Genomic DNA, 25,613 nt, shown 5'->3' on the forward strand with positions numbered 1-25,613 from the left:
TAGTACAAGGCACTTACTAATGTATTGTGATTGTCCATATTGCTTCCTTTGCTGGCTGGATTCACTTTTCTATCACATTATACACTGCTTGTTTCTAAGATTACAACCACCCTGCAATCCATCAGTGGTGGTCTTCTTTTGCCGGGACCATGGGAGTGCATATTGGCTAGTGCTTTTTCCTGTCGTGTGCAAACATGACCACCGCTACTGGATTGCAGGGTGGTCGTAATCATGGAAACGAGCAGTGTATAATGTGATGAAAAAATGTATTCAGCCAGCAAAGGAGGCAATATGGACAATCACAATACATAGTGGCCTATATTAACCTCCTCTACATAATAAATGCTACAGTATTTGCTTAAGTGAGACAATTCTTTTAAAGGCTATGTACACCTCTGGGTGCAATTTTATTTCTGATTGCATTTGACTCATTTTGGCTTAAAAAAACAAAAAAAAAACTTTTTTTCACTTGGTCTTTATTAAAAATATTCAGCCGTCCTGTCACAAAGTATTATGTTTAGCTGTGCAAATTCTGCTCTCACCTTTACTTTGTGTCGGTCATAAAATTACCCTTATCTCTAAATTACTAAAAGTTCATAACCACTTATTTAAGCCACATTCTTAGGGTACTTTCACAGTTGCGTTGTTAGATTCCGGCAGGCAGTTCCGTGTAGACGGTTCCGGATCCGTCTCACAAATGCATTGCAATACCGGATCCGTCTCTCCGGTTGTCATCCAGAAAAACGCATACGGTATTTATATTTAGCACATTTGTAAAGGTCCGTTTTTCCGGAACACTTGGGGCCGGATCCGGCATTAATGAATTTCAATGGAAAATAATGTTGGATCCAGCATTTCAGCAAGTGTTCTGGAATTTTGGTATTTTCTCCGTCCAAAAACCGTACAGTGACTGAACAGAAGACATCCTGATGCATACTGAACGGATTGCTCTCCATTCAGAATGCATAAGGATAAAACTGATCAGTTTTTTTCCGGTATTGAGCCCCTTGGATAGAACTCAATACCGGAAAAGTTTAATGGAAGTGTGAAAGTAGCCTTATCAGTAAGATAAGAACTGAGCTATAATGTGTGTTTATAAGGACAGAGATGAAAATACAGAGCCTGCTACTAGAGAATCTCAAGGCTGTACAGAGAAAGGGGCTCAACATTTTTAAAGAATTGAAAAAGAAAATGCTCAAAATGAGTACAATGCAGTAATAAAATAAATGACTCCGAAAGGTGTTGTAACGGTCACACACACACACAGGGGTAAGGATAGTGACCACTGCGCTCCACCCTCACCCCTGGCCCTGCCTACTTGCCTCTCGAATCCTGATGACAGGGAACAACTGGACGACAGTCCCTTACTTAGGATATGTGCAGGGAAGACAGACAAGACAAAATACGGAACGTGAACGGACCGGGTCAGAACCAAGAGAGCTACGCAGTACAAAGGGTTAAGCAAAGAATAGTCAGGAGAAGCCGGGGTCAAATACCAGGAGAGGAGAGAGGTATCAGAGGAGTCCGCAAAGAGTAGTCAGGTGGGAGCCGAGGTCACAATACCAGGAGGGATGCAGCCAAAGGATCGTCAGGGAACAGGATCAGGTGAGTATACAGTAGTCCAACAAATAGCCAGGAACCAGCAGGCTGCCTGTATTTATAGTGGTGTCTGAGGGTCATGTGACATGGCCAGCGTCACATGACTGACAGACAGACAAGTCGAGCACTGAGTGATCAGCTCGGCGCTCAAGGCAGACCTAGGAGCAGGGAGCCTCCCAGCTGGGAACGAGGCCGAACACAGATCCTCGCTCCCGAAGCTAAGCAGCAGGTCTGTGTCTGATGGGAGACAGAGTGCGCCTTTGGAGCCCCGTGACAGGTATAGCTTAAAGGGAATCTTTTACCACAATTTTGGACTATTATCTGCAGTAATAAATGAACAGTACTACAGATAAGGAAAGGCTTTACATTTTCAGGACTGCGGTGTATGTGCACACGAGTCCTCTCCATTATGTTAGCACAGCACAGCAGTCCTGTTGGTATATTTCAGTGCAGCTTTGAACCCTTACAACATAGGAACAGGGGGCAGTAGGAAAATGAAAAATGATGATCTGGACTCCTTATCTGCAGTACTAGTCTTGTATTACTGCAGAAAATAGTCCACAATTGTGGTGACAGATTCCCTTTAAGACCCTACAGCTTGAAAATGTGGAGTCATTATTTTTCCAGACTTGTTGAAAACTCTTTATGTTCCATCTGAATCACTTATGACGTGTTCTAAATCTCTAAATAATCTTGTTTTAGGAAGTGGCGCCACAGCGGTGGTCCAAGCAGCACTATGCAAACCCAGACAAGAGAGGGTCGCCATAAAGAGGATAAACTTAGAGAAGTGCCAGACAAGCATGGATGAGCTACTTGTAAGTATGAGTCTTCAGTAAGAGTGTATCCAAAAGCATGTAGCGCATACTCTATGCTGTAACAACATCTGCATTTGCTGACCCTTCTGCTATGCTCTAGTGCACAGAAGCACAAGTACCATGGACGATTTATTAGATGTGGAAATTCATCTCTGTAAATTTGTGGCATAGCTATCCTATAGCAAGCCATCTTGAGGTCCATAAGGGTATGGGACCCGGTATTGGACTATCTTCATCTGCTTGGGGTGAGACTGTAATAGCAAATAACTTCTGCCACCACTAGAGGGAGATTGTTGCATACAGATTTATACAGCGACCATTTATCACCAGCTGTATCCATATGCCATGGACTTTTCCTAGTGATGGTCTCATGCTGGCAGAAATATATCAGTTTTAGGCCTCATGCACACGACCGTATTTCGTTTCCGTGTCCGATCCGTTTCTTTTTGCGGATAGGATGCGGACCCATTCATTTCAATGGGTCCGCAAAAAACGCGGACAGCACACAGTGTGCTGTCCGCATCAGTATGTCCGTTCCGTTGCTCAGCAAAAAAAATTGTGCATGTCCTATCTTTTTCTAGTTTGCGGACAAAGATAGGCATTATTACAATGGATCCGCAAAAAAAAACGGATCCGCAAAAAAAGGAAAAAAACGGATGCCATACGGAATGTCATCCGTTTTTTTGCGGATCGGCAATTTGCGGACTGCAAAACACATATGGTCGTGTGCATGTAGCCATAAAGGTACAAAAACAGATTAAAGGGGTTCTCCGGGAATTAAGAAAATGAAAATACTTAAATATTACTTTAGTATAAATATGTTCCCAAATACATTTCATTAGCCATAATGGTTCATTTTGTCTAGGGAGCAATCATTAGGAGAAATAAAATGGCCGCCATCCTATTAGCACACACAAAACCTGTCCTAATCACACAGCAGGACAAGTTACTTCACAGCACTTAGGTAGATCTGCCTCATCCTCCTCTCTGCTCTACTTGTGAGGAATTATGATCCTGAATACAGATGATAAGATTGTCAGCTAATCTCTATAGGAATGGAGTTCATGAGGAGACATGAAGTACAGAGAGACAGACAGGACAGACTGTGGTAATGTGAGGCTGTGGTAATGGAGACTGCATACAAGTGCTGCTGCTCACTATCTACACCCTGCTATCCTCTCTGTACTTCATGTCTCCTAATGCAGTGTTTCCCAACCAGTGTGCCTCCAGCTGTTGCAAAACTACAACTCCCAGCATTCCCGCACAGCCAAAGGCTGTCCAGGAATGCTGGGAGTTGTAGTTTTGCAACAGCTGGAAGCACACTGGTTGGGAAACACTGTCCTAATGAACTCTATTCCTACAGAGATTCAGCTGAAGATCATATTAAACTGTATTCAGGATCCTAATCACTCACTAGTAAGAGAGGAAGATGGCACAGCTCTTTAACTTGTCCTCCTGTGTAATTAGGACAGGTTTTGTGTGGACTAGTAGGATGGCGGCCATTTTATTTTTTCTAATGATTGTTCCTTGGACATAATGAGCCATTATAACTAATGAAAGGTATTTTGTAATATATTTATAATCAAGTAATATGGACGGATCCGTTCAGATAATACAACCGTCTGCATCCGTTCAGAACGGATCTGTTTGTATTATCTTTAACATAGACAAGACGGATCCGTCTTGAACACCATTGAAAGTCAATGGAGGACGGATCCGTTTGGCTCAGTTTCGTCAGACGGACACTAAAACGCTGCAAGCAGCTTTTTGGTGTCCGTCTCCAAAGCGGAATGGTGACTGAACTGATGCATTCCGAGCGGATCCTTTTCCATTCAGAATGCATTAGAATGCAAACTGATCCGTTTTGGACCGCGTGTGATAGCCCTGAATAGATCTCACAAACGGAAAGCCAAAATGCGAGTGTGAAAGTAGACTTAAAAATAGAATAGTTGATGTAAATATTAATATAGACCTCTCAATGGCGAGTGGGTCCCTATGAGGCATGTGTACATCCCTTTCTGTAGATGTTGCTTATGGTTAACAATCTATAGTGTCATTTATTTATATATTCTGTATAGTGTCATTTATCTTTCACTTACTATATGGTCAATGCAAGAGCTCTGTTCAGAATATGTGCAGCATGGGAGGTCCAAAATTAAAACACCCTTCTGGGGTTCATGTCCCCACCTATCCTTCTGGATTAGCTATGTAGTCCCAACTTTGCAATCTACTCCTTGATAAGTCTTCATACAGGACTAGTCTCTTTAAGGAAATGTATCACCCTGCCTAAGCTGCATTCAAGACAACGCACCCAGGCAGACAGAATCCTACTCCGTATTTATTAGGGGCAAGCACCCCTAAACAGCTGTCTACAGATGTATACCTGGTCTGGCTGTATTCCCTTGTCAAATCCCAAGGCTTGTTGAAAAGTTAGATCTTGACTCATAGGGAGCCACTTCCAAAATGGTTCTCTACCTCTTTGTATATTTGTTTTCCATGGAGCATTGCGAATAAATCTCCATACAGGGCTGGTCTCTTTAAATGCTTTCATGTCAACATTTTCCTTCCCCTGTTCTCAGCATCTCTGCATCCTGGCAGGATGTTTACATGCAGAACTTCCTGTTTTCATCAACTTCCTCTTAGGTTTGTTAACCAGTCCCAGCATGCTTTGCGCTGTAATGTTTAACAGAGCATGCTCTGCCTAACTGACTGTGGAGAGGGGAGGTGTAGGGGGCATGACTACTGCAGGATCAAGCCCTGAGAACCAATACAGAGGCAAAGCATGCTGGGATTGGTTAGAAAACTCAGCAGGAAGCAGCTGAAAGCAGGAAGTTCTGCATGTAAACATCTTGCCAGGATGCAGTGATCCTGAGAACAGGGGGAGGAAAGTGCTGACATGTAAAACAGGTCTAAGGGGCAAAAATACACACAAGTGTGGACCCTTTTGGCAGACTTTGACATGGGGTCCAGGAGCTCCAAGTTACTGCTTTGGTCCTACATATATTCCCTTGTTATCCCTAGAACAGCAAGATATGACAGGGGTTGACAGCTCTATTTAGAGAACTCAGCTTCGGCTACTTGCACACTTGCGTTAATGTTTTCCGGTATTGCGATCCGTCATAGGGTCTCAATACCGAAAAAACTGCTTCCATTTTGTGCCCATTCATTGTCAATGGGGACAAAACGTAACTGAACAGAATGGAGTGATCCAAAATGCATTCCGTTCCGTTCTCATACCGGAGAGTAAACGGCAGCATGCTGCGGTTTGCTTTCCGTCCTGGGATGCGGAGCAAGACGGATCCATCATGACCCACAATGCAACTTAATGGGGACGGATCAATTTTCTCTGACACAATCTGACACTATAGAAAACGGATCCGTCCCCCATTAACTTTCAATGGAGTTAATGACGGATCCATATTGGGTATGTTAAAGATGACACAACCGGATGCAGACTGTTGTATTATCAGTAACGGAAGCGTTTTTGACCCTGCCGGATCCAGCAAAAACGCTAGTGTGAAAGTAAAAGTTGTTAAATAAGTAATACTGCACTTTATGGGTTGAAAAGACATGTCCCCTGGCTTTATTCAATTACACAGCGAGGGGCACATCGGAGGTGGCCGCAGAATGCAAAGGAAGCTATACTGGAGCAGAGTAATTATTTATAACTCCCAAGTCCTTTCAAATAGACATGTCTCGTCCTGCGTGGCCGATCGCAGGTCAGCCATTCTCAGGCATGCTTACGGAAATCATTTCTTCTAAATAAAATAGCTAAAGGGGAAATTCATTAACATCACATAAAATTAAGTCAAACGAGAGATTAGGTGCTGGAAAATTCCAGACAGAAGGCATTATATCTGTTTAATGTGGCAGTTTTGAGCGTGTCAGAATCAGATTTAGTGCTTCGCTCTCAGGCGCTGCAGTGGGAGCTCTTTGGTTTCATACTATGGAGGTTTATGCACTCAGTGTGCTGCCATATAGTTCAGCCGTACAGTGCCATATACCGAACTATACGGTAAGAATAACTCCACTAGTGGCAAATCACTCCATAATATAACATCCAATATGGTACTTTTTGTTCTATGGAATACAAGAGGTTCATAAAAGAACAGACAGCGATAAGCTACTAACGTGCTGCTATATAACCAACACTCTTCTTCACTACAGCAGCATTGGTACTGCAGTCACAGCAAGGATGGTGGCGGTAGTACTCACAATACATGGAGGCAGTCCTCACCCTGGCTCTCCCTGGGTTCATGCAGACACTTTGTTCCGTTAGGGGCTCCTGCCTGGTGTTGGGTGGGCTGCCCTTGATGTTGGATAGTTAGCAGGGTGCAAGGCAGGAGGGCAGATGCAGGGGCCAGCGGATGGACGGTGAAGTTGCAATAATACTAATTAGATAATGAGAGTAGTAGTTCATACAGCAACAAAGGCACAGTCCTGATGTATATCACAAAGTGGTATATTCCCAATAGCCTTGCATAGGCTGCTATGATGGTAGTAGTAGTACTCCTTTCTCTTTCTAAGTACACCTCGCATTCTCTCCAAGTGACCGTAGGCATGCATTGCCTTTCACACTAATTCTTTTTGCAATTCCCGGGCTGAGGGGTGCAGATCTAAGCTCTGCATAGCCAGTCCGTCTCCATGCAAGGGTTATGACCACCCTGTAGTCCAGCAGCGGTGGTCGTGCTTGCACACTATAGGAAAAAACGCTGATGTCTCTGGTGGCCGGGACCAGGGGAGTGCACATAGGCTCTTTTTTATATAGTGCACAAGCACGACCACTACTGCTGCATTGCAGGGTGGTCATCACCATGTATAACCGTCATAACCGTGTGTATTCTCTACATGATGAATGCCATTTTATGAAGTGAGACCACCCCTTTAAGACCGAAAATCTAGGAGCAAACTAAAACCACCCTATTGTATTTAGCAATGTATGGGTGGTATTATTTGGGACACTGAAATGTAGTATTATGTGGGCTCTTGGATACTGCATATTATTTGTGCACTTTATATTAGCAGTATTATCTTGGCATTATCTGGCACTATGGTTGTATCATGTGGGCTGAAATAATGAGGAAACAGTCTAAACATAAGTGGGGCGCCGACTTTCCTTATATCCCAAGGAGCAATTTGTAATAAAACAGATCCTGTCGGTAGGAGACAGACAATAGAGATGGATGGATGTTCTCCATAGGTGTAGAAAGAAAAAAAAAGTTTTTTTTCCTTTTAGTTAATGGATGTGCAGTAACAGATGTTTCTTGCAACCCTCTCCATCACTGAGACCGCACTCTTTCCTTGCTGCACAGAATTTAGAAAAACTGCAGAGAATGAACCCAGACGCGGAATGACAGGGAGTGTGTGAATGTTTCGTTGTGTAAACACACATTACTGCTGGTTTACATAATACGGCGTTCCTGTTTTGTTACATTTTATAATACCGCCCTATGTGAGCTTAAACAGGACAGCGTTTTACTGATATATCGGGCAATACACATTTATTACAATTCATCTTCCTATAAGTACAAACTGTGGGTAATTATTGCTACAATGTAGCAGAATGTGCGCATGATGTGGATTGCTTTTTACTATAGATGAGTACTTAGGGCTCGTTCACATGGAGGAATTTTGGGTTGGTGTCTGCCTGCAGCGTTGCAGTTTTGCGGACCGGCAGATAAAAGCCGCCTCCGCCCTAGGAAAGGACATAACTTGGTTTTGTAGCTCATGCCCATTGGCCTTAAGGCTTGAATGGGACTGAGCTGCAAATAGTCCATGTAATGTGATGTCAATGGCCTCTTGAGACAGTTGATTGGGGGAGTCGGACCCCCATTGACCTAGAAAACTGATCAGATTTTACTTCCAGAAAACCCTTTTTAATGCACAATCCAACCCTAGCAATCCTGTATCCTGCAGTGAGATTTGCCGGGTAATCCTCTCAACCATGAATCCCGGCTTTTGGACGCCATTCAAGGTTTTATTATGGTCTTTTAAATAAGACACCAAATCAAGGTCCACTATGTGATTGCATCCAGTATTTGTTTTGGCAGTCCGGTAATTGCTGTGACAGTACAAGGGAACGTCTCTTGGCAGCAATTCAAGTTCTCATTTCCCATCGCATTAAGCTGCAAAGGTTGGAAATTCTCACTGCTGTTTTAATCGGAGATCCAAGTCTGGATGAAGTCAGGTTATAACCATGAATGAAGCTCGAAGCCAGTAACACAGAGGGAGAGACATAGCAAACTAAAACCAGTCTGTATTATTAAGCAGTATATGGCGGTATTATTTGGGAATTGAATTGTAGTAACGTGCGGAAACTGCATGTATTAGGGCTTGTGCACACGAATGTTGTTTGGGTTCACATCTGATACGCATTTTTTGTGGCTCGGATGTGGACCCATTCACTTCAATGGGGACGCAATAGATGCGGACAGCACTCTGTCTGCTGTCCGCATCCGTTGCTCTGTTCCGTAGCCCCACAAAAAAATTATAATATAGAACACGTCCTATTTTTGTTTGTTTGGCGAACAAGAATAGGTTTTTCTATTATGGGCGGCCTGTTACGTCACGCAAATTGTGGAACGCTGACGGCCGGCATCCGTGTTTTGCGGATCCGCGTCTTGCAGATCTGCAGTTTGCGGACCGCAAAACACAGGGCGGTCAGACAAGGGTGAATCCAGGAGAAGTGATCAGCAGCAAAGCCCAGGTAAAACCCACAGGATGTCCACAGGTAGCACAATACAGGAACCAGATAGAAAACTCAATAGCTGGCAGCCGGGTTATGTCGCCGGGCCTGGATTACTTAATCACCAGTTACTAAACAGCTCACAGAGCTGAAGGAAAATGAACTGCTTGCAACTGTAACTGCTTGGTGTGGCTGTAGAGTAGCAGAGTCCAGGTAGCAAGGAAGGAACAGTGGAGTGGTTGAATGGTGGTTGCAATACCACTGTGCAGCTCACACATACCAGCCAATCCTGCCTCCGGGCTTTGGCGGCGGCCGGTGGAAAGTATGTATTGTGACAGTATGGAATGGTATGAGTCTTATATTTAAGTGGTGCATCTACTTTATGTTCTTTATCTCTGACTAACCTTATCAATATGTCTCTTTTTCAGAAAGAAATTCAAGCCATGAGTCAGTGCAGCCACCCCAATGTCGTTACTTATTACACCTCTTTTGTGGTGAAGGAGGAGCTGTGGTTGGTTATGAAATTACTAAGTGGCGGTAATGTTATTGACTCATTTATCTTTATTGTGACTTTGGGCAACATTACTAATCTGGACCAGTGTAAACTTGGACTAGACAGCCTTAGGCTACTTTCACACTCGCGTTCGGTGCGGATCCGTCTTGTATCTGCACAGACGGATTCACACCGATAATGCAAACCCTTGTATCTGTTCATAACGGATCCATTTGCGTTATTCTTTAAGAAAAAAAGTCTAAGTCAAAACAGATCTGTCTTGACTTACATTGAAAGTCAATGGGGACGGATCAGTTTTTTAAATTGCACCATATTGTGTCAGTGAAAAACGGATCCGTCCCCATTGACTTACATTGTAAGTCGGGACGGATCCGTTTGGCTCTGCATCGTCAGGCGGACACCAAAACGCTGCAAGCTGCGTTTTAGGCCTCATGCACACGACCGTTGTGTGCATCCATGGCCGTTGTGCCGTTTTCCGTTTTTTTTCGCGGACCCATTGATTTTCAATGGGTCCGTGGAAAAATCGGAAAATGCACAGTTTGGCAGCCGCATCCGTGATCCGTTTTTCCTGGCTGTGAAAAAAATATGACCTGTCCTATTTTTTTCACGGCCAACGGTTCACGGACCCATTCAAGTCAATGGGTCCGTGAAAAAACACGGATGCACACAAGATTGTCATCCGTGTCCGTGATCCGTGTCTGGTTTTTCCTATCATTTCAATGGCAAACTTAACTTAGATTTTTTTTTCATTTTTCATGTCCGTGGATCCTCCAAAAATCAAGGAAGACCCACGGACGAAAAAACGATCACGGATCACGGACCTACTGACCCCGTTTTTGCGGACCTTAAAAAAAAACGGTCATGTGCATGAGGCCTTAGTGTCCACCTCAAAAGCGCAGCGGAGACCAAACACAGCCAAACTGATGCATTCTGAACGAATCCTTATCCATTCAGAATACATTGGGGCTGAACTGATCCGTTTGGGGACGCTTGTGAGAGCCCTGAAACGGATCTCACAAGCGGACCCAGAAATGGCAGTGTGAAAGTAGCCTTTCAGTGGAAAATTGTGGGTGACTCATGAGAATGTCCTACAGCAGATTGCGAGGCTTGAAGTCATTAGCAGTGCTACCACTTGAAGGACTATAACTGGATTTGCTAGTTTAATAACTAAAACTCTAACCCATTAATGTGTAAACTTGATAAAGTGTCAAAAGTAAACTGGTCGGAAGACTTTGCTCAGCCAAGAACAATATTTAGTAAGCACTTTGGAGGGATTAGTTATTTTGAGGGTAGACAATGGTCTGTTGTTTTAGGGCATCGGAATGTTTTTTTTTAATATACCAGTCCTGTTGTAGGCTAATGTATACACCTCATGTTTTATAATACAATTTCTAGTTCCCAGAATTGATTCTCACTCAAACTACTGTATGGTTCTTATTTCACTCTTTAAAGGGGTTTTCTGGGAGTCTTATACTGATGACCAATCCTCTGGATAGGTCATTAGGTATCTGATCTGTGGGGGTCCTGACAACCGGGACCTCTGCCACCCGTCAGCTGTTTGAGAAGGCAGTGGCACTGCAGCCTTCCCCAGCCTCACGTTCATCGGTCACATGGCCAAGGCAGCCCAATTGTGAAGGGCGCTGAGCACGATACCAAGCACAGCCGCTATACTATGTTTGGTGCTGTGCTTGGTTTGCTAAGAGAAGGCCGCAGCGCTTCTGTGAGCACCGGTGCCTTCTCAAACAGCTGCTGCTGATCTATCCCGAGGATAGGTCATCAGTATAAAACTCCCAGAAAACCCCTTTAATGGATTGGATGTATCTATGAATCCTATGTATTTCAATGCAATTTAGACAGATGAGAAATTGCTCCCCTTTTTATTAGGAGGGAAAAAAAACCTCAACTGATACATTTTATTAAAAGTAAAGCTGGCCATTCATATTAGATAGATGTCAGCTGAACCCACAGTTTCGTTGGGACCAGTCGCCCAGCTAATGTATATGGGGCCTCCCCACTCTCCTGTCACCTCTCCTGACAGGCCTCTTTTTATAGCTCCATGCATTCCCCATGTAGTAACAATTCTGGAGCATCTATTATTATGTCTCTATGTTGTGCCGTTCCTTTATCATTTCTACTAGAAGTTATAAATGATTTGCTAGCAGTCTGCAGTAAAGGTACAGAGGGGGGTAACCAGTTGGGGGGTGTACCTGCACAGTCTGAAAATGGCAGCAGTGATTGGATAGAGTTAGTCTATGCAGGGACACACCCCAACTGGTTACCTCCCCTCTGTACCCTTACTGCAGACTGCTAGCAAATCATTTATAACTTCTAGTAGAAATGATAAAGGAATGGTACAGCATAAAGCCATAAGACTAGATGTTCCAGAATTGTTATTACATGGGGAGTGCATGTATTTATTTAAACAGGCCTGTCAGGAGAGGTGATAGATCCTCTTTAAAGATCAGGCGATTGGATTTCAAGTGCCTGATCCTTTTGATAAACAACGCCAAAATTGTCTAGCAGTGGATTGCTCCTCTCTTCCAGTTCATGACACATGCTTGCTTGGCCAAGTTCAGAATCAACGTGTATGGAAAGGTCGGGACTTGGGAGCTATAGCAGTCGGCTAAATGAGCTTTCGACTGACAGCTATCTGATGTGTATGGTCAACCTAAGTGGTACTTCAACCCAAAAACTTGACTGTAGAACCTCTTGTGCTCCATGTTTTTCCTGCCTTCATTTTCTAGGATAGGAAGCTACTGTCCGCCATAGTACAGTAACTCTCATGGGTGCTAATTTATGTCCTTCCCTTTCCCTCATGGGTTGTTACTCATGGTGAGAGAGCTACTGTCCATCCCATAGTGGAAGGACTTGTTTGATTAATGAGGTTCTGTCATACTGAGACCCCAAAGCAAACAGCATGATTTTGGGAGAGGAAGTTGCAATCAGCGGAAATGCAGCAGTGTTGTGGGCATGCAGACAAAAACTGCTGCTTTTCAACCCAATATTTACAGTAGACTCTGAAAAATCTAAATTGCGACTTGGAACAAAACCAGGTCCAGAATGAAACTGTAGAATTTCATTTAATGGTAAATATACTAATTAAACCGAAAGATCGCAAAGCTGATCCCCACAAAGAGAAGAAAAGACCCCATAGGAAATAGAGTAATTAAAAATAAGGTACTGTAAAGATGATGTAGGAGGGTCCTGAGCTGAGGACTCCCATCTATCATGTCCCTGTGTTTTGTTTTGTTCTACAGTGATTTAAATCCTACTATTTGAGTTTCTATAATCCAAACACACCATAAAATATTTATTACCATATATAATGCATTCGGAAAATCTTCAAACCCTTCCACTTTTTTACAATTTGTTGTGGCCTTGTGTTAAAAAACAAAACAAACGTTTAAATTTTTCCCATCATTCTGCGCTCAACACTCCATAATGACAACGGTGAAAACAGAATTTAAGAAATATTTGCTGATTTATTGAAAAAGAAAATCTAAAATCTCCCATTCACAAAAGTATTCAGACCCCTTAGGGCTCATGCACATGACCGTAGTGGCTTTTTCAGTGTTTTGTGGTCAGTTTTTTACGGATCTGTTGTTCCGTTTTTTGTTTCCGTTGTGTTTCTGTTTTTTCTGTTCCGTTTTTCCGTATGCCATATACAGTATACAGTAATTACATCGAAAAAATTGGGCTGGGCATAACATTTTCAATAGATGGTTCAGCAAAAACGGAACGGATACGGAAGACATACGGATGCATTTCCGTATGTGTTCCGTTTTTTTGCGGACCCATTGACTTGAATTGAGCCAAGCACCGTGATTTGCGGACAAGAATAGGACATGTTCTATCTTTTCACGGTACGGAAATACGGAAATACTGAAACGGAATGCACACGGAGACACTTCATTTTTTTTGTACCCCCTTGAAAAAGCTAAATGCGAAACGTGTGTTGGGGAGTGGACCGGTGGTGTTCGTGTGTGGTATACTAGGCTGGTTGGTCAGTATTTTCTATGTGCCTATTACATTTTTGCTGCTCTATTGCCTCAGTTAGGCCTTGCGGTGTGCATTATCACCCACATGTTTAGGTGTCTGTTGTACAAATAGGCATATGAGTTTTTTTGTACTATGTATTCTTGAGCCATAGTGGTTTGGTTGAATATACCTTTTTACTAGTGACCAATCATAATTATTGCACTTTATAAATATATACCAACAGTCCACCATCGGTCCCCTTGGTTTTTAATACTTTTATGTATTGTGACCTGTGTTAAATGTGTTTTGTGACTTGTGCCAATTATGTCCTTTTGTGATTCTCAATAAAATCATGTTATTTTTTGATTACTTCAGTATTACAAGTGTTTTTGTACCTAATTGACCCATTCCCTTTGGTTGGTTCTCATGATATAGTTAGGGATGAGTCCTGGACTTTATTTTGGGCTATATATAGGTTCCTTCTTGGGTATGATGCCAAACAGATTGCATACCTATATTGGGGGATTTACTGCCATTGTTCTCTGCAGATCCTCTCAAGCTCTGTGAGGTTGGATGGGAATTGTCGGTGGACAGCCATTTTCAGATCTCTCCAGAGATTTTTATTTGCTGGGCCATTCAAGGGCATTCACAGAGTTATCCCTAAACCACTACTGAGTTGTCTTGGCTGTGTGTTTAGGGTCACTGTCTTGTTGACAGATGAACCTTCAGCCCAGAGTGCTGTAGATCAGATTTTCATTAAGGTGTCTTCTGTACTTTACTCCATTCAGCTTTCCCTCAACCCTGACCAGTCTCCCTGTCCCAGCCACTGAAAAACATCCTCCAACATGATGCTGCCACCACCATACTTTACTCTAGGGATGATATAGGGCAAGTGATGTGCAGTGCCTGGTTTACTCTAGACATGATGTTTAGAATTGAGGCCAAAAAGTTCAATCTTGGTTTAATCAGACCAGAGAATTTTGTTTCTCAGTCTGAGAGCCATTTAGGTGCTTTTTTGCAAACTCCAGGTGGGCTTTTGCGTGTCTTTCATTGAGAAGGGGCTTCTTTCTGGTTACTCTCTATTACTGTATTACTCATACAGCCAATGCATTTTCCAATACAAAAGTATTGGAATGCATTGTAAAGGGGATCAGACCCCCAAAAGTTGAAGTCCCAAAGTGGGACAAAAAAAAGTGAAAAAAAAAGTGAAAAAAATAAAGTTTCCCCCCCAAAAAATTAAAAGTTCCAAGTAGAAAAAAAAAGGAATTTTCCACAAATAAAGTAAAAAAAAAAAAAAAGGGTAAAAAATAGGTAGACATAGGTATCGCCGTGTCCGTATCGACCGGCTCTATAAACATATCACATAACCTAACCCCTCACACTGTAAAAAAATAAAAATAAAACCTGTTCTAAATAAACCATTTTTTTGTCCCCTTACATCACTAAAAGTACAACAGCAAGCGATCAAAAAGGCATATGCCCACCAAAATAGTACCAATCTAACCGTCACCTCATCCCACAAAAAATTAGCCCCTACCTAAGACAATTGCCCAAAAAATTAAAAAACTATGGCTCAGAATATTGACACTAAAACAGCATATTTTTTTGTTTAAAAAAGCTGTTATTGTGTAAAACTTAAGTAAATTAAAAAAGTATACATATTAGGTATCGCCGCGTCCGTAAGAACCTGCTCTATAAAAATATCATATGACCTAACCCCTCAGATGAATACCTTACATCACTAAAAGTGTAATAGCAAGCGATCAAAAAGTCATACGCACCCCAAAATAGTGCCAATCAAACCGTCATTTCATCCCAAAAAAATTAGCCCCTACACAAGACAGTCGCCCAAAAAATAAATAAAACTAAGGCTTTCAGAATGTGGAGACACTCATTATATTTTTTTTATGCTTTCTTATGTAAAACTGAAACAAACAACCAAAAAAAGTCATATTTGGTATTGTTGCGTTCGTGACAACCTGCTCTATAAAAATATCACATGATCTAACCTGTCAGATGAATGTTGTAAATAACAAAAAATAAAAATGGTGCTAAAGCAGCTATTTCTTGTTACCTTGCCTCACAAAAAGTGTACTAAGAGCAACCAAAAATCATATGTACCCTAAAATAGTACCAACTAAACTGCCGCCGTATCCTGTAGTTTCTAAAATGGGGTCACTTTTTTTGGAGTTTCTACTCTAGGGGTGCATCAGGAGGGCTTCAAATGGGACATGGTGTCAAAAAACCAGTCCAGCAAAATCTGCCTTCCAAAAACCGTATGGCATTCCTTTCCTTCTGCGCCCTGCCGTGTGCCCGTACAGCTGTTTACGACCACATATGGGGTTTTTCTGTAAACTACAGAATCAGGGCCATAAATATAGAGTTTTGTTTGGCTGTAAACCCTTGCTTTGTAACTGGAAAAAATGGATTCAAATGGAAAATCTGCCAAGTGAAATTTAGAAATTTTATCTCAATTTTCCAGGAACACCTAAAGGTTTAACAAAGTTTGTAAAATCTGTTTTGAATACCTTGAGGGGTGTAGTTTCTAAAATGGGGTCATTTTAGGGTGGTTTCTATTATGTAAGCCTCACAAAGTGACTTCAGCTGAACTGGTCCTGAAAAAGTGGATTTTAGAAATTTTCTGAAAAAAATCAAGATTTGCTTCTAAACTTCTAAGCTTTCTAACGTCCCCAAAAAATAAAATGGCATTCACAAAATGATCCAAACATGAAGTAGACATATGGGGAATGTAAAGTAATAACTATTTTTGGAGGTACTACCATCTATTATTAAAGTAGAGAAATTGAAATTTGTAAATTAGCAAATTTTTTAAATTTATTGGTAAATTTGGTATTTTATTTATAAATAATAAAAAAAAAATTTAACTCCATTTTACCAGTGTCAAGAAGTACAATATGTGGTGAAAAAACAATCTCAGAATGGCCCGGATAAGTAAAAGCGTTTTAAAGTTATCACCACATAAAGTGACACTGGTCAGACTCAGATTAGCAAAAAATGGCCTGGTCCTTAAGGTTAAAATGAGCCCGGTCCTCAAGGGGTTAAAACTAAAAAGTAAGGAGTTTAGTGACTTTCAAAACATAACAGACCAGGTAATGGGATTCCTAGTTTCCAGTTTTATACTGGGTGGTAGTGCTGCTACTGCTTTCATGACATAAACATAAAATGATATTTCACCAGTATGGGGTTGCTTGAGCTTTTTAAGTAATTAACAAGAGGACATTACGTCCTAGAAGATTTTTACCTAAGTCAGTCTGTATGTTTGAAAATATTTATTCCAGTGGTACATAAATCATTAGGCAATATAGGCTTGTGTCTATAGGTAATAAAGCAATAGGCAAAAGAAAGTGGATTCTGTTAAGGACATGGCTTTAAGAAACACTCTGGCCAAAAATGTGTTGAGGGCCCTAAACCACTACATAAGGCGGTGTTCTTTGAATCCCATGTACCAACCCCTCAGGTCCTGCATTTTTCATGCCTGGTGTGTACCTTTTACCAAGAGTGTAAATTCTTGGTAGTTGAAAAACACAAAAATAATTAGGTTCATTCTTTTATTTTTTCTCAGGTTCCATGCTGGATATTATAAAAAATGTGGTCAGCAGAGGTGAACATAAGAACGGCGTGCTAGAAGAGCCAATTATCGCAACAATTCTTAAAGAAGTCTTAGAAGGGTTAGATTATCTACACAGGAATGGGCAGATTCATAGGTATGTTACACAGTCTGAAGAGATGGTGCATTAGGCCATCATGGTAAAATATTTATGTAACATGGTCTTCAAGTTTAAGGCCTCTTTCACACTTGCGTTGTCCGGATCCGGCGTGTACTCCACTTGCCGGAATTACACGCCGGATCCGGAAAAACGCAAGTGTACTGAAAGCATTTGAAGACGGATCCGTCTTCAAAATGCTTTCAGTGTTACTATGGCAGCCAGGACGCTATTAAAGTCCTGGTTGCCATAGTAGGAGCGGGGGAGCAGCATACTTACAGTCCGTGCGGCTCCTGGGGCGCTCCAGAATGACGTCATCCATGCGCGTGGGGCGCCCTGACGTCACTCTGGAGCGCCCCGGGAGCCGCACGGACGGTAAGTATGCTGCTCCCCCGCTCCCCGCCGCTACACTTTACCATGGCTGCCAGGACTTTAGCGTCCCGGCAGCCATGGTAACCACTCTAAAAAAGCTAAACGGCGGATCCGGCAATGCGCCGAAACGACGTTTAGCTTAAGGTCGGATCCGGATCAATGCCTTTCAATGGGCATTAATTCCGGATCCGGCCTTGCGGCAAGTCTTCAGGATTTTTGGCCGGAGCAAAAAGCGCAGCATGCTGCGGTATTTTCTCCGGCCAATAAACGTTCCGTTCCGGAACTGAAGACATCCTGATGCATCCTGAACGGATTTCACTCCATTCAGAATGCATTAGGATAAAACTGATCAGGATTCTTCCGGCATAGAGCCCCGACGACGGAACTCTATGCCGGAAGACAAGAACGCAGGTGTGAAAGAGCCCTAAAGGAGATTTCTCATTCTATCGAATGAGAGATGAGCTGCAGTACCCTGTATGGCCACTACACAGTGCACGGCGCTGTCTGCTCTCTGCTCTGTACATTGTGGTAGTTGAGGTAGATGATTGGTGGGCTAGCCGGTTGTCAGACCCCAACTATTTGATATTGATAGCGTACTCATAGGTTAGATCTTCAATATTGAATTCCTGGAAAATTTCTTTAAAGAGGTTTTCCGGTTGTGGGATTATTATGGAATATATTAATATAATGGACACTTGCTTGTCACTTACAAAATGATGTCTGTCCGAGAGACAACCCCCAGTATGCATTCTATGATTGAAACTATTTGCAGCAAAGACTTAAAACTGTCAGGAATTCCTCGGAGTCTGTCATACATATGCCTTAAACTTATTTCCTGTTTACATTCCTTCTTGCTAAAAGACCAATCATGTGACCCCACTCCTCCCGCTAATATAGAGGGTATATAATGTGAAGCCCCCACCTAATAAATTAGAGTTATGCTTTGACCTTCTCTAGAGTGTCAGTGTTATTTCTCTCGCCGTGCATGCACGTATCTATCTATCTAATTTGGAGCAGTGTATCAACCTACCTGACCATTGAGCAGAACCAGAACAGCATGTCATTCCTTGTTTACAGGATAGGGAATAACTATTCGATTACTGATCCTGACTGATCACAAGAATGGAGAGCCATACCCTTCAAGGCCCCTGAAATGCACAGAGTGGGAGGTCGGCATGTGCCCTGCCACTCCATTCGTTTCTACTGGAATTCTGGAGACAGCCCAGTACAGCACTATTTCTGGAACTCCCATAGAGATGAATGGAGCGGCAGTGCACATGGCCGACCTGATGTGCGTTCATTTTGGAGGGGTACAGGATCCCTGTTCTCGTGATTGGTAGTGGCCTGAGTGGTAGGACCCCCACCGATTTATTGGTTATCCCCTATAATGTGGATAACTTACCACAGCCGGAGTGCCCCTTTAAAGGGGTTGTCTCACTTCAGTAAGTGGCATTTATCATGTAGAGAAAGTTAATACAAGGCACTTACTAATGTATTGTGATTGTCCATATTGCTGCCTTTGCTGTCTGGATTTATTTTTCCATCACATTATACACTGCTTGTTTTCATGGTTTGGATCATCCTGCAATCCAGCAGCAGTGGTTGTGCTTTCACACTATAGAAAAAACTACCAGCCTATGTGCTCTCCCACAGTCCTGGCCACTAGAGAGGTTGGTGCTTTTTCCTATAGTGTGCAAGCACGGCCACTGCTGCTGGATTGCAGGATGGTCCAAACCATGAAAACAAGCAGTGTATAATGTGATGGAAAAATGAATCCAGCCAGCAAAGGAAGCAATATGGACCATCACAATACATTAGTAAGTGCCTTGTATTAACTTTCTCTACATGCTAAATGCCACTTACTGGCACTTACACAAATGCCACTTACTGGCACTTATACAACCCCTTTAAGTACTCACCATATGGAGAATTCTGTTTACAGATGGAAAAATTCAACAAATAGTAACCGCAAAGTGCAAGCCGCGGTATTAGTATTAAACCATGTGAAGTAAGAGAAAGCTAAACCGCATACAACGGCTGCACATCTCAATGTTAAAAACTATCATTTATTTAGCAACACAAGACAAAAGTTAAAAGCATTGTATACAATTACAACCACGTGTTAGGACAAAGCAATACGTCCAATGCACATCCCTATAATCACCAAGTCTAAATATGGACAAATGTAGGCCGCCAAAGCAATGCAAAATTCGTAATCTGCAATAAATATGGCATCAAGATAATGCGGATACTCGTCAATTGTAGATACAGGCACGCATGGTGCATAGGTCCAGCGCTGCGGGATGTGTATTGGACGTAGTGCTTTGTCATAACACATGGTTGTAATTGTATACAATGCTTTTGTCTTGTGTTGCTAAATAAATGATAGTCTTTAACATTGAGATGTGCAGCCTTTGTATGCGGTTTTGCTTTCTCTTACTTCACATAGAATTCCGTTTACATCATCTGTTCAGTTCATATTTTTGATGAGCTGAACAATCAGTTGCTGTAACAGTGACATGAATGCTACATCGGTATCTATGACATAAAGGGTTTTCTGAGATTTTTACTGATGACCTATCCTCTGGATAGATCATCAGTATCTGATCTGTGGTGGTCCAACACCTCGGACCCCCACCAGTGAGCACTCCCAGTAGCTCCGCAGCGTTCTCTCAGCTCACCAGGCACAGCGCCGAACATTGAATACCAAGCACTACCACTACCTACTGCGATACCAAGCACGGCCCCATTGACTAAAATGGAGCTGAACTCTGCCTAGGCCTTGTGACTAATGAACTTGACATCACATGGCCTCGGGAAAGCTAAGAGAAGGTCGCGGCGCTACTACGAGACAATCAGATACTGATGTCTTTTCCAGAGGATAGGTCATCAGTAAAAATATCTCGGAAAACCCTTTTAAAGAAAAATGTTATTCGTGCCATAGGTCCTGTGGCAAACCTCCTAGAAGTTCCTCTCTGCCACCACACATACCTGTAGGTGGTGGTAATTAAACCTATCTTCTGGACCACACAGAGAGTTATTTTGGTTTGCATGTCAGAGGCTTTCAGCATAAAATGTTCAAAAAAAGAAGCAAAACTATGGATTAAAATTCCAATCAGTCCAAGGAAATGTGAAATGTATCTTGGGGTTATTTTATTTTGTCATGATTGACCTCTTGTGATTATGAAGCAGATCAAAAATCAACCGCATTTCCTGATCTAATTTCCTTTCTGAGTCACAGACATAATAATATTTGTCAGCTATATGGAATCTGTTGACTTTTTTTGCTGTCTTTTATAAGTCCAATCAGACTCGACTAAGAAAACTAAAGATTTGGTGACATCGCAACCATGGGCCAGATCTCGTCATTGGACATCCTTTCATAAGGAACTTTTACTGCTCTTCTCATATCGATAGTTCTGGTTTACCACATTATTCCTGTTTATTCGTGTGACTCTAGAGATGTTGTCTAATACCTGCCTGATGAAGAGACCTAAAGGGTCCTTTACACGGGCTGACCATGCAGACAATTAGCAGGGATGGACCGTTCTTCCCCGAGAATTGACGGATTGTGAACGGAGGCATTCACATACAGCAATCCCCTCCACTGTGTGGGGATGAGATATCACTCCCATCGCCCTTGGAGATTTATAGTTTTTAAGCAGCAGACTCCTATTTATGCCGAATGATCTTTTGCTCAGAGATGATGATTTTGGTGTACGCATGAACAATGCTTCCACCCGATGAACGAGCATTTGCTCATTGTTCATATGATTGGGGGAACCGTTCATAGGAACTCTCCTTCCTGATAGTTGCCCTGAAGTGTCGAAATGTATTTGGTTTTTTAGTTAGCCGTTAAAAGCCACCAGCTACTGCTCACTGTGATTTTTATCTTATCTTAAGATGTATATTAATTTTAATATTTTTTCTCTAGGGACCTAAAGGCTGGAAATATCCTTTTAGGAGAAGATGGATCAGTACAGATAGCAGGTAATTTCAGTGACACAAATACAATCTAAATCTGTATACTGCGAGAATTTCACCTACTGCTGCCTGCAGTGGAAAGGGCTATTTTATTTGTGGTTGAGAGGGGGCTTAAGGGTTAACATGCAATGGTTAATCCTTAGGCCTCTTTCACACGGACGAGTTTTCCGCACGGGTGCAATGCGTGAGGTGAACGCATTGCACCCGCACTGAATCCGGACCCATTCATTTCTATGGGGCTATGCACATGAGCGGGGATTTTCACGCATCGCAGCATGCTCTATATTGAGAGTTTATCACGTCAACGCAGGCCCCATAGAAGTGAATGGGGCTGCGTGAAAATCGCAAGCATCGCCAAGCAAGTGCGGATGCGGTGCGATTTTCACGCACGGTTGCTAGGAGACGATCGGGATGGGGACCCGATCATTATTATTTTCCCTTATAACATGGTAATAAGGGAAAATAATAGCATTCTTAATACAGAATGCATAGTAAAATAGCGCTGGAGGGGTTAAAAAAATAAAATAAAAATTTAACTCACCTTAATCCACTTGCTCGTGCAGCCCGGCTTCTCTTCTGTCTTCTTCTTTGCTGTGTACAGGAAAAGGACCTGTGGTGACATCACTCCGGTCATCACATGATCCATCACCATGGCAAAAGATCATGTGATGGACCATGTGATGACCGGAGTGATGTCACCACAGGTCCTTTTCCTGTACACAGCAAAGAAGAAGACAGAAGAGATGCCATCTGCGCGATCAAGTGGATTAAGGTGAGTTAAATTATTTTATTTTATTTATTTTTTTAACCCCTCCATCACTATTTTACTTTGCATTCTGTATTCAGAATGCTATTATTTTCTCTTATAACCATGTTATAAGGGAAAATAATATAATCTACACAACCCCGATCCCAAACCCGAACTTCTGTGAAAAAGTTCGGGTTTGGGTACCAAACATGCCGATTTTTCTCACGCGCGTGCAAAACGCATTAAAATGTTTTGCAATCGAGCGGAAAACTCGCGCATGTTCCCGCAACGCACCCGCACCTTTTCTCGCAACGCCCGTGTGAAACCAGCCTTAAGGTTTATGATAATATTTCTGTTGGTCTAGGTTGGCTTAAGGGTTAATACAGGTTTTTCCACTTTGGTCTGAGATAGAAAATGGGTTATTTCTAGCAGTATGGCATTTAAAGGGTCCCAAACTTTTTATAGAGACATATCAAAGTTTACATGGGTGGGGGTCTGAGCACTGAGAACGAGGCGAAAGAAGCACGTGAATATTGCGTTCTGTCTCCTCACTGCTGAGGACGTAATCAAAATGGTCCCATAGACTTCTATGATGGAGCCCATCCCGTGCGTATGCACACTATTCTGTCCCCTCGTTCTAGGGATCGGTAAGGTTCTCAGTGCTCAGACCTCTTCCAATCTAAACTTTTGATATGTCTCTATGACATCAAAAGTTTAAAAAAAGTTACTGACCCTATAATACTTTTTATTCTTGGAGGTATAGGGTAGTGAAGTGGTTAATGGAAGTCGGTAATGGTAGTATTTCTGGTTGTCTAGAGTGATGAAGGGATTAATGTGTAAAAGGTTGGTGGTCATGAGGGGAAGATTTTAACCATTCTGGTGGTCTAGGGTGTTGAAGGGTTTGGTTCTGCGCTATTCCTAGAGATCGGTGCAGAGCAGGAGATGGAAAGAACTGGGCAGACACCTTCCTAAGCACTCATCCAGGTCGGTATGGAAGTGGTCTGGTAGGCAAAGTGCTGCTTGGCCATCTTGACCTCTGGACCTCAGAATGAGAGTTCACTAAGCTCTGTAAAGGCAGACCTGGATATAAAAAATAAATAAAATCCAAATAATTTAAAAAATTATGTAATATCCAGAGCTTCAAGTCAGTAAATTATTGTCTCAGTCTTAATTGTTGTAAAGTCTCAGGACTTTCCAAAAACAGCCCAATCACAGAAGTGTTGCACTCGGTTGGAAGCCATTTAATTTCCCAACCATCCTAAATACGTAATATATTACAGAGAGAGCGTATGAGTAATACCATCTATAACAAATGTGATTTATGAGGGCTGGCAGGAAATAGGGGTAATTGAAAGCTAGAATGACCTTTTTGAGATTCCATAGATAGTATTGAAATTCAAATAGGGAAGGTTGCACAAATTGAGTTCTCCAGGACTCCATCGAGGAAAACTGATTAGGAGATTCCAAGTAATTTGGTTCTTCTGAGAAAGTTAAGCTGGAGGATAAAGAATCAAAGAAAAATGACATAATAAGCATAATGGGCAGAAAATTGACTTTAATATATTACAAATCCACATAATTATCCATGTTAACTGAACAGAATGTATCCTAGCTTCATTTCGTTTTCTTTTCTGCAGACATTGGCTTCAGGGGTTTGGTATTTTTCATTAACTACAGCAATTTTCGGCCTAGGACAAGGCATAGAATATTTCACAGCTCGCAAATGTTCTTTCAGTATATTGTGGAGTAACATGAACTAAGCTACAAGTGAGTCAGAAGTCATGAACTGCTCACATTTTGCATTAGTATCAATGAAACGTTGTATGCAGCCCCTTGAATGGAACTTAAAGGGCTTGCCCTGTAACTAGAAGCCCCTTGAACGGAACCCCACAGAAGCACTACGAAGTGCTTCTGTGGGTTTTCTGTCCGTGCCTCCGCACCGCAAAAAAGTAGTGCATGCGCTACTTTTTTGAGGTGCGGATCATCGGATGCGGATCGTGGACCCCATTCGAGTGAATGGGTCCACGATCCGCATGTGGCGGCTCCACGGTCTGCGCCGGTGCATTGCGGACTGCAATTTGCGGTCCGCAGTATGGGCCCGGCCAGCACGTGTGCATGAGCCCTAACTATTTAACATCAGAATGTGGATGCAGATTTAGGGGAAGGTCACATCACCGCTATGTATTTCCATTGTTATGTTCCATTAGAGGAGCAGAACAGTGAAAATAAAGGAAGAGCCGGATTCGACAAACAATTGATTACAATGGAGTCCGTTCAGTTTCCATTAGGGATACTCTTTTTTTACTGGCCATAAGAACTTTTTTGTCCGGTCTTTTTAAATGAATCTGTGATGGAACAAAGCCTTGCAACGTCGAAAAGGTGTAAATATTTCCAAACATATTCATCATGTGATCTTACTCTTCGGTCATGTGCAGACATAGCAGGTTTGAAGTACAGCACAATACATATGAATGGGATTTTTAACATGTCATTCACATGTAATATCTTCTGCTGTAGATTTGAAGGCATGCTGTATATTTTGCTTGTTGCTGATTTGCAGAAGATTATTGTGGTTTTCATCATTTCTATTGCAAAACTGGTGTAAAAAGTATAGGAAATTTGCATTTATTACTTGTGGATTTGCAGCAAAATATGTGGTGTTTTTTTTTCCTAATAGCATTCTAACGGGCACTGATGCAGTACGCCAGAATAGCGTACTTTCAAATTGTGTCTTGTTGTATAATGTTCTAATGTATTGTTCAAGCCAGTTTTGCTCTGTATGGATTAGTCGGAGTTAAAAATTCTGACTCTGTCCTTGTAGGAAGTTGGTGATGGACTCAGGTCCTCCACTAGCTCACTTTAGTGTTAGCTGAGCAAGTGAGAGGCTACGTGTGCTCACCTTTTGGAGCTTTGTATCAAGAAAGCCATCTCTACTTTTCAATACTCCAGAAAGTGATAGAGAAATAAAGGACTAGAAGATCCAGAATCTGCATGGCCGACCATTGGAGCCTGTCAATAAGATATTTGCTGTTTAGGACTGATAAAGACTTTGCTGCAGTGAGAGGGACATTACTAATACACCTTTCCACATTTTGACACAATCCTGGCCATATTGCCAGTCTTAGATTCTGCAGAGATATAGACTTTGGAGACATGGGCATAAGGAGCACTACGATCCCCATTCTGGCTTATA

General features: G+C 42.2%; 1 protein-coding gene across 2 annotated transcripts in view; it reads left to right on the plus strand.

The window, feature by feature from the left end:
- STK39 (serine/threonine kinase 39) overlaps positions 1 to 25,613 on the plus strand; it is a 347,782-nt gene that overhangs the window by 56,052 nt on the left and 266,117 nt on the right. For both annotated transcript variants that reach the window (XM_044303626.1, XM_044303627.1), the window contains exons 2-5: positions 2,302 to 2,414; positions 9,528 to 9,636; positions 17,175 to 17,316; positions 21,623 to 21,678. In XM_044303626.1, the coding sequence (XP_044159561.1) occupies positions 2,302 to 2,414; positions 9,528 to 9,636; positions 17,175 to 17,316; positions 21,623 to 21,678 (420 nt within the window). The remainder of the gene's footprint in view (positions 1 to 2,301; positions 2,415 to 9,527; positions 9,637 to 17,174; positions 17,317 to 21,622; positions 21,679 to 25,613) is intronic.

The sequence above is a fragment of the Bufo gargarizans genome, chromosome 8 (genome assembly GCF_014858855.1).
Source record: "Bufo gargarizans isolate SCDJY-AF-19 chromosome 8, ASM1485885v1, whole genome shotgun sequence".
Taxonomy (NCBI): domain Eukaryota; kingdom Metazoa; phylum Chordata; class Amphibia; order Anura; family Bufonidae; genus Bufo; species Bufo gargarizans.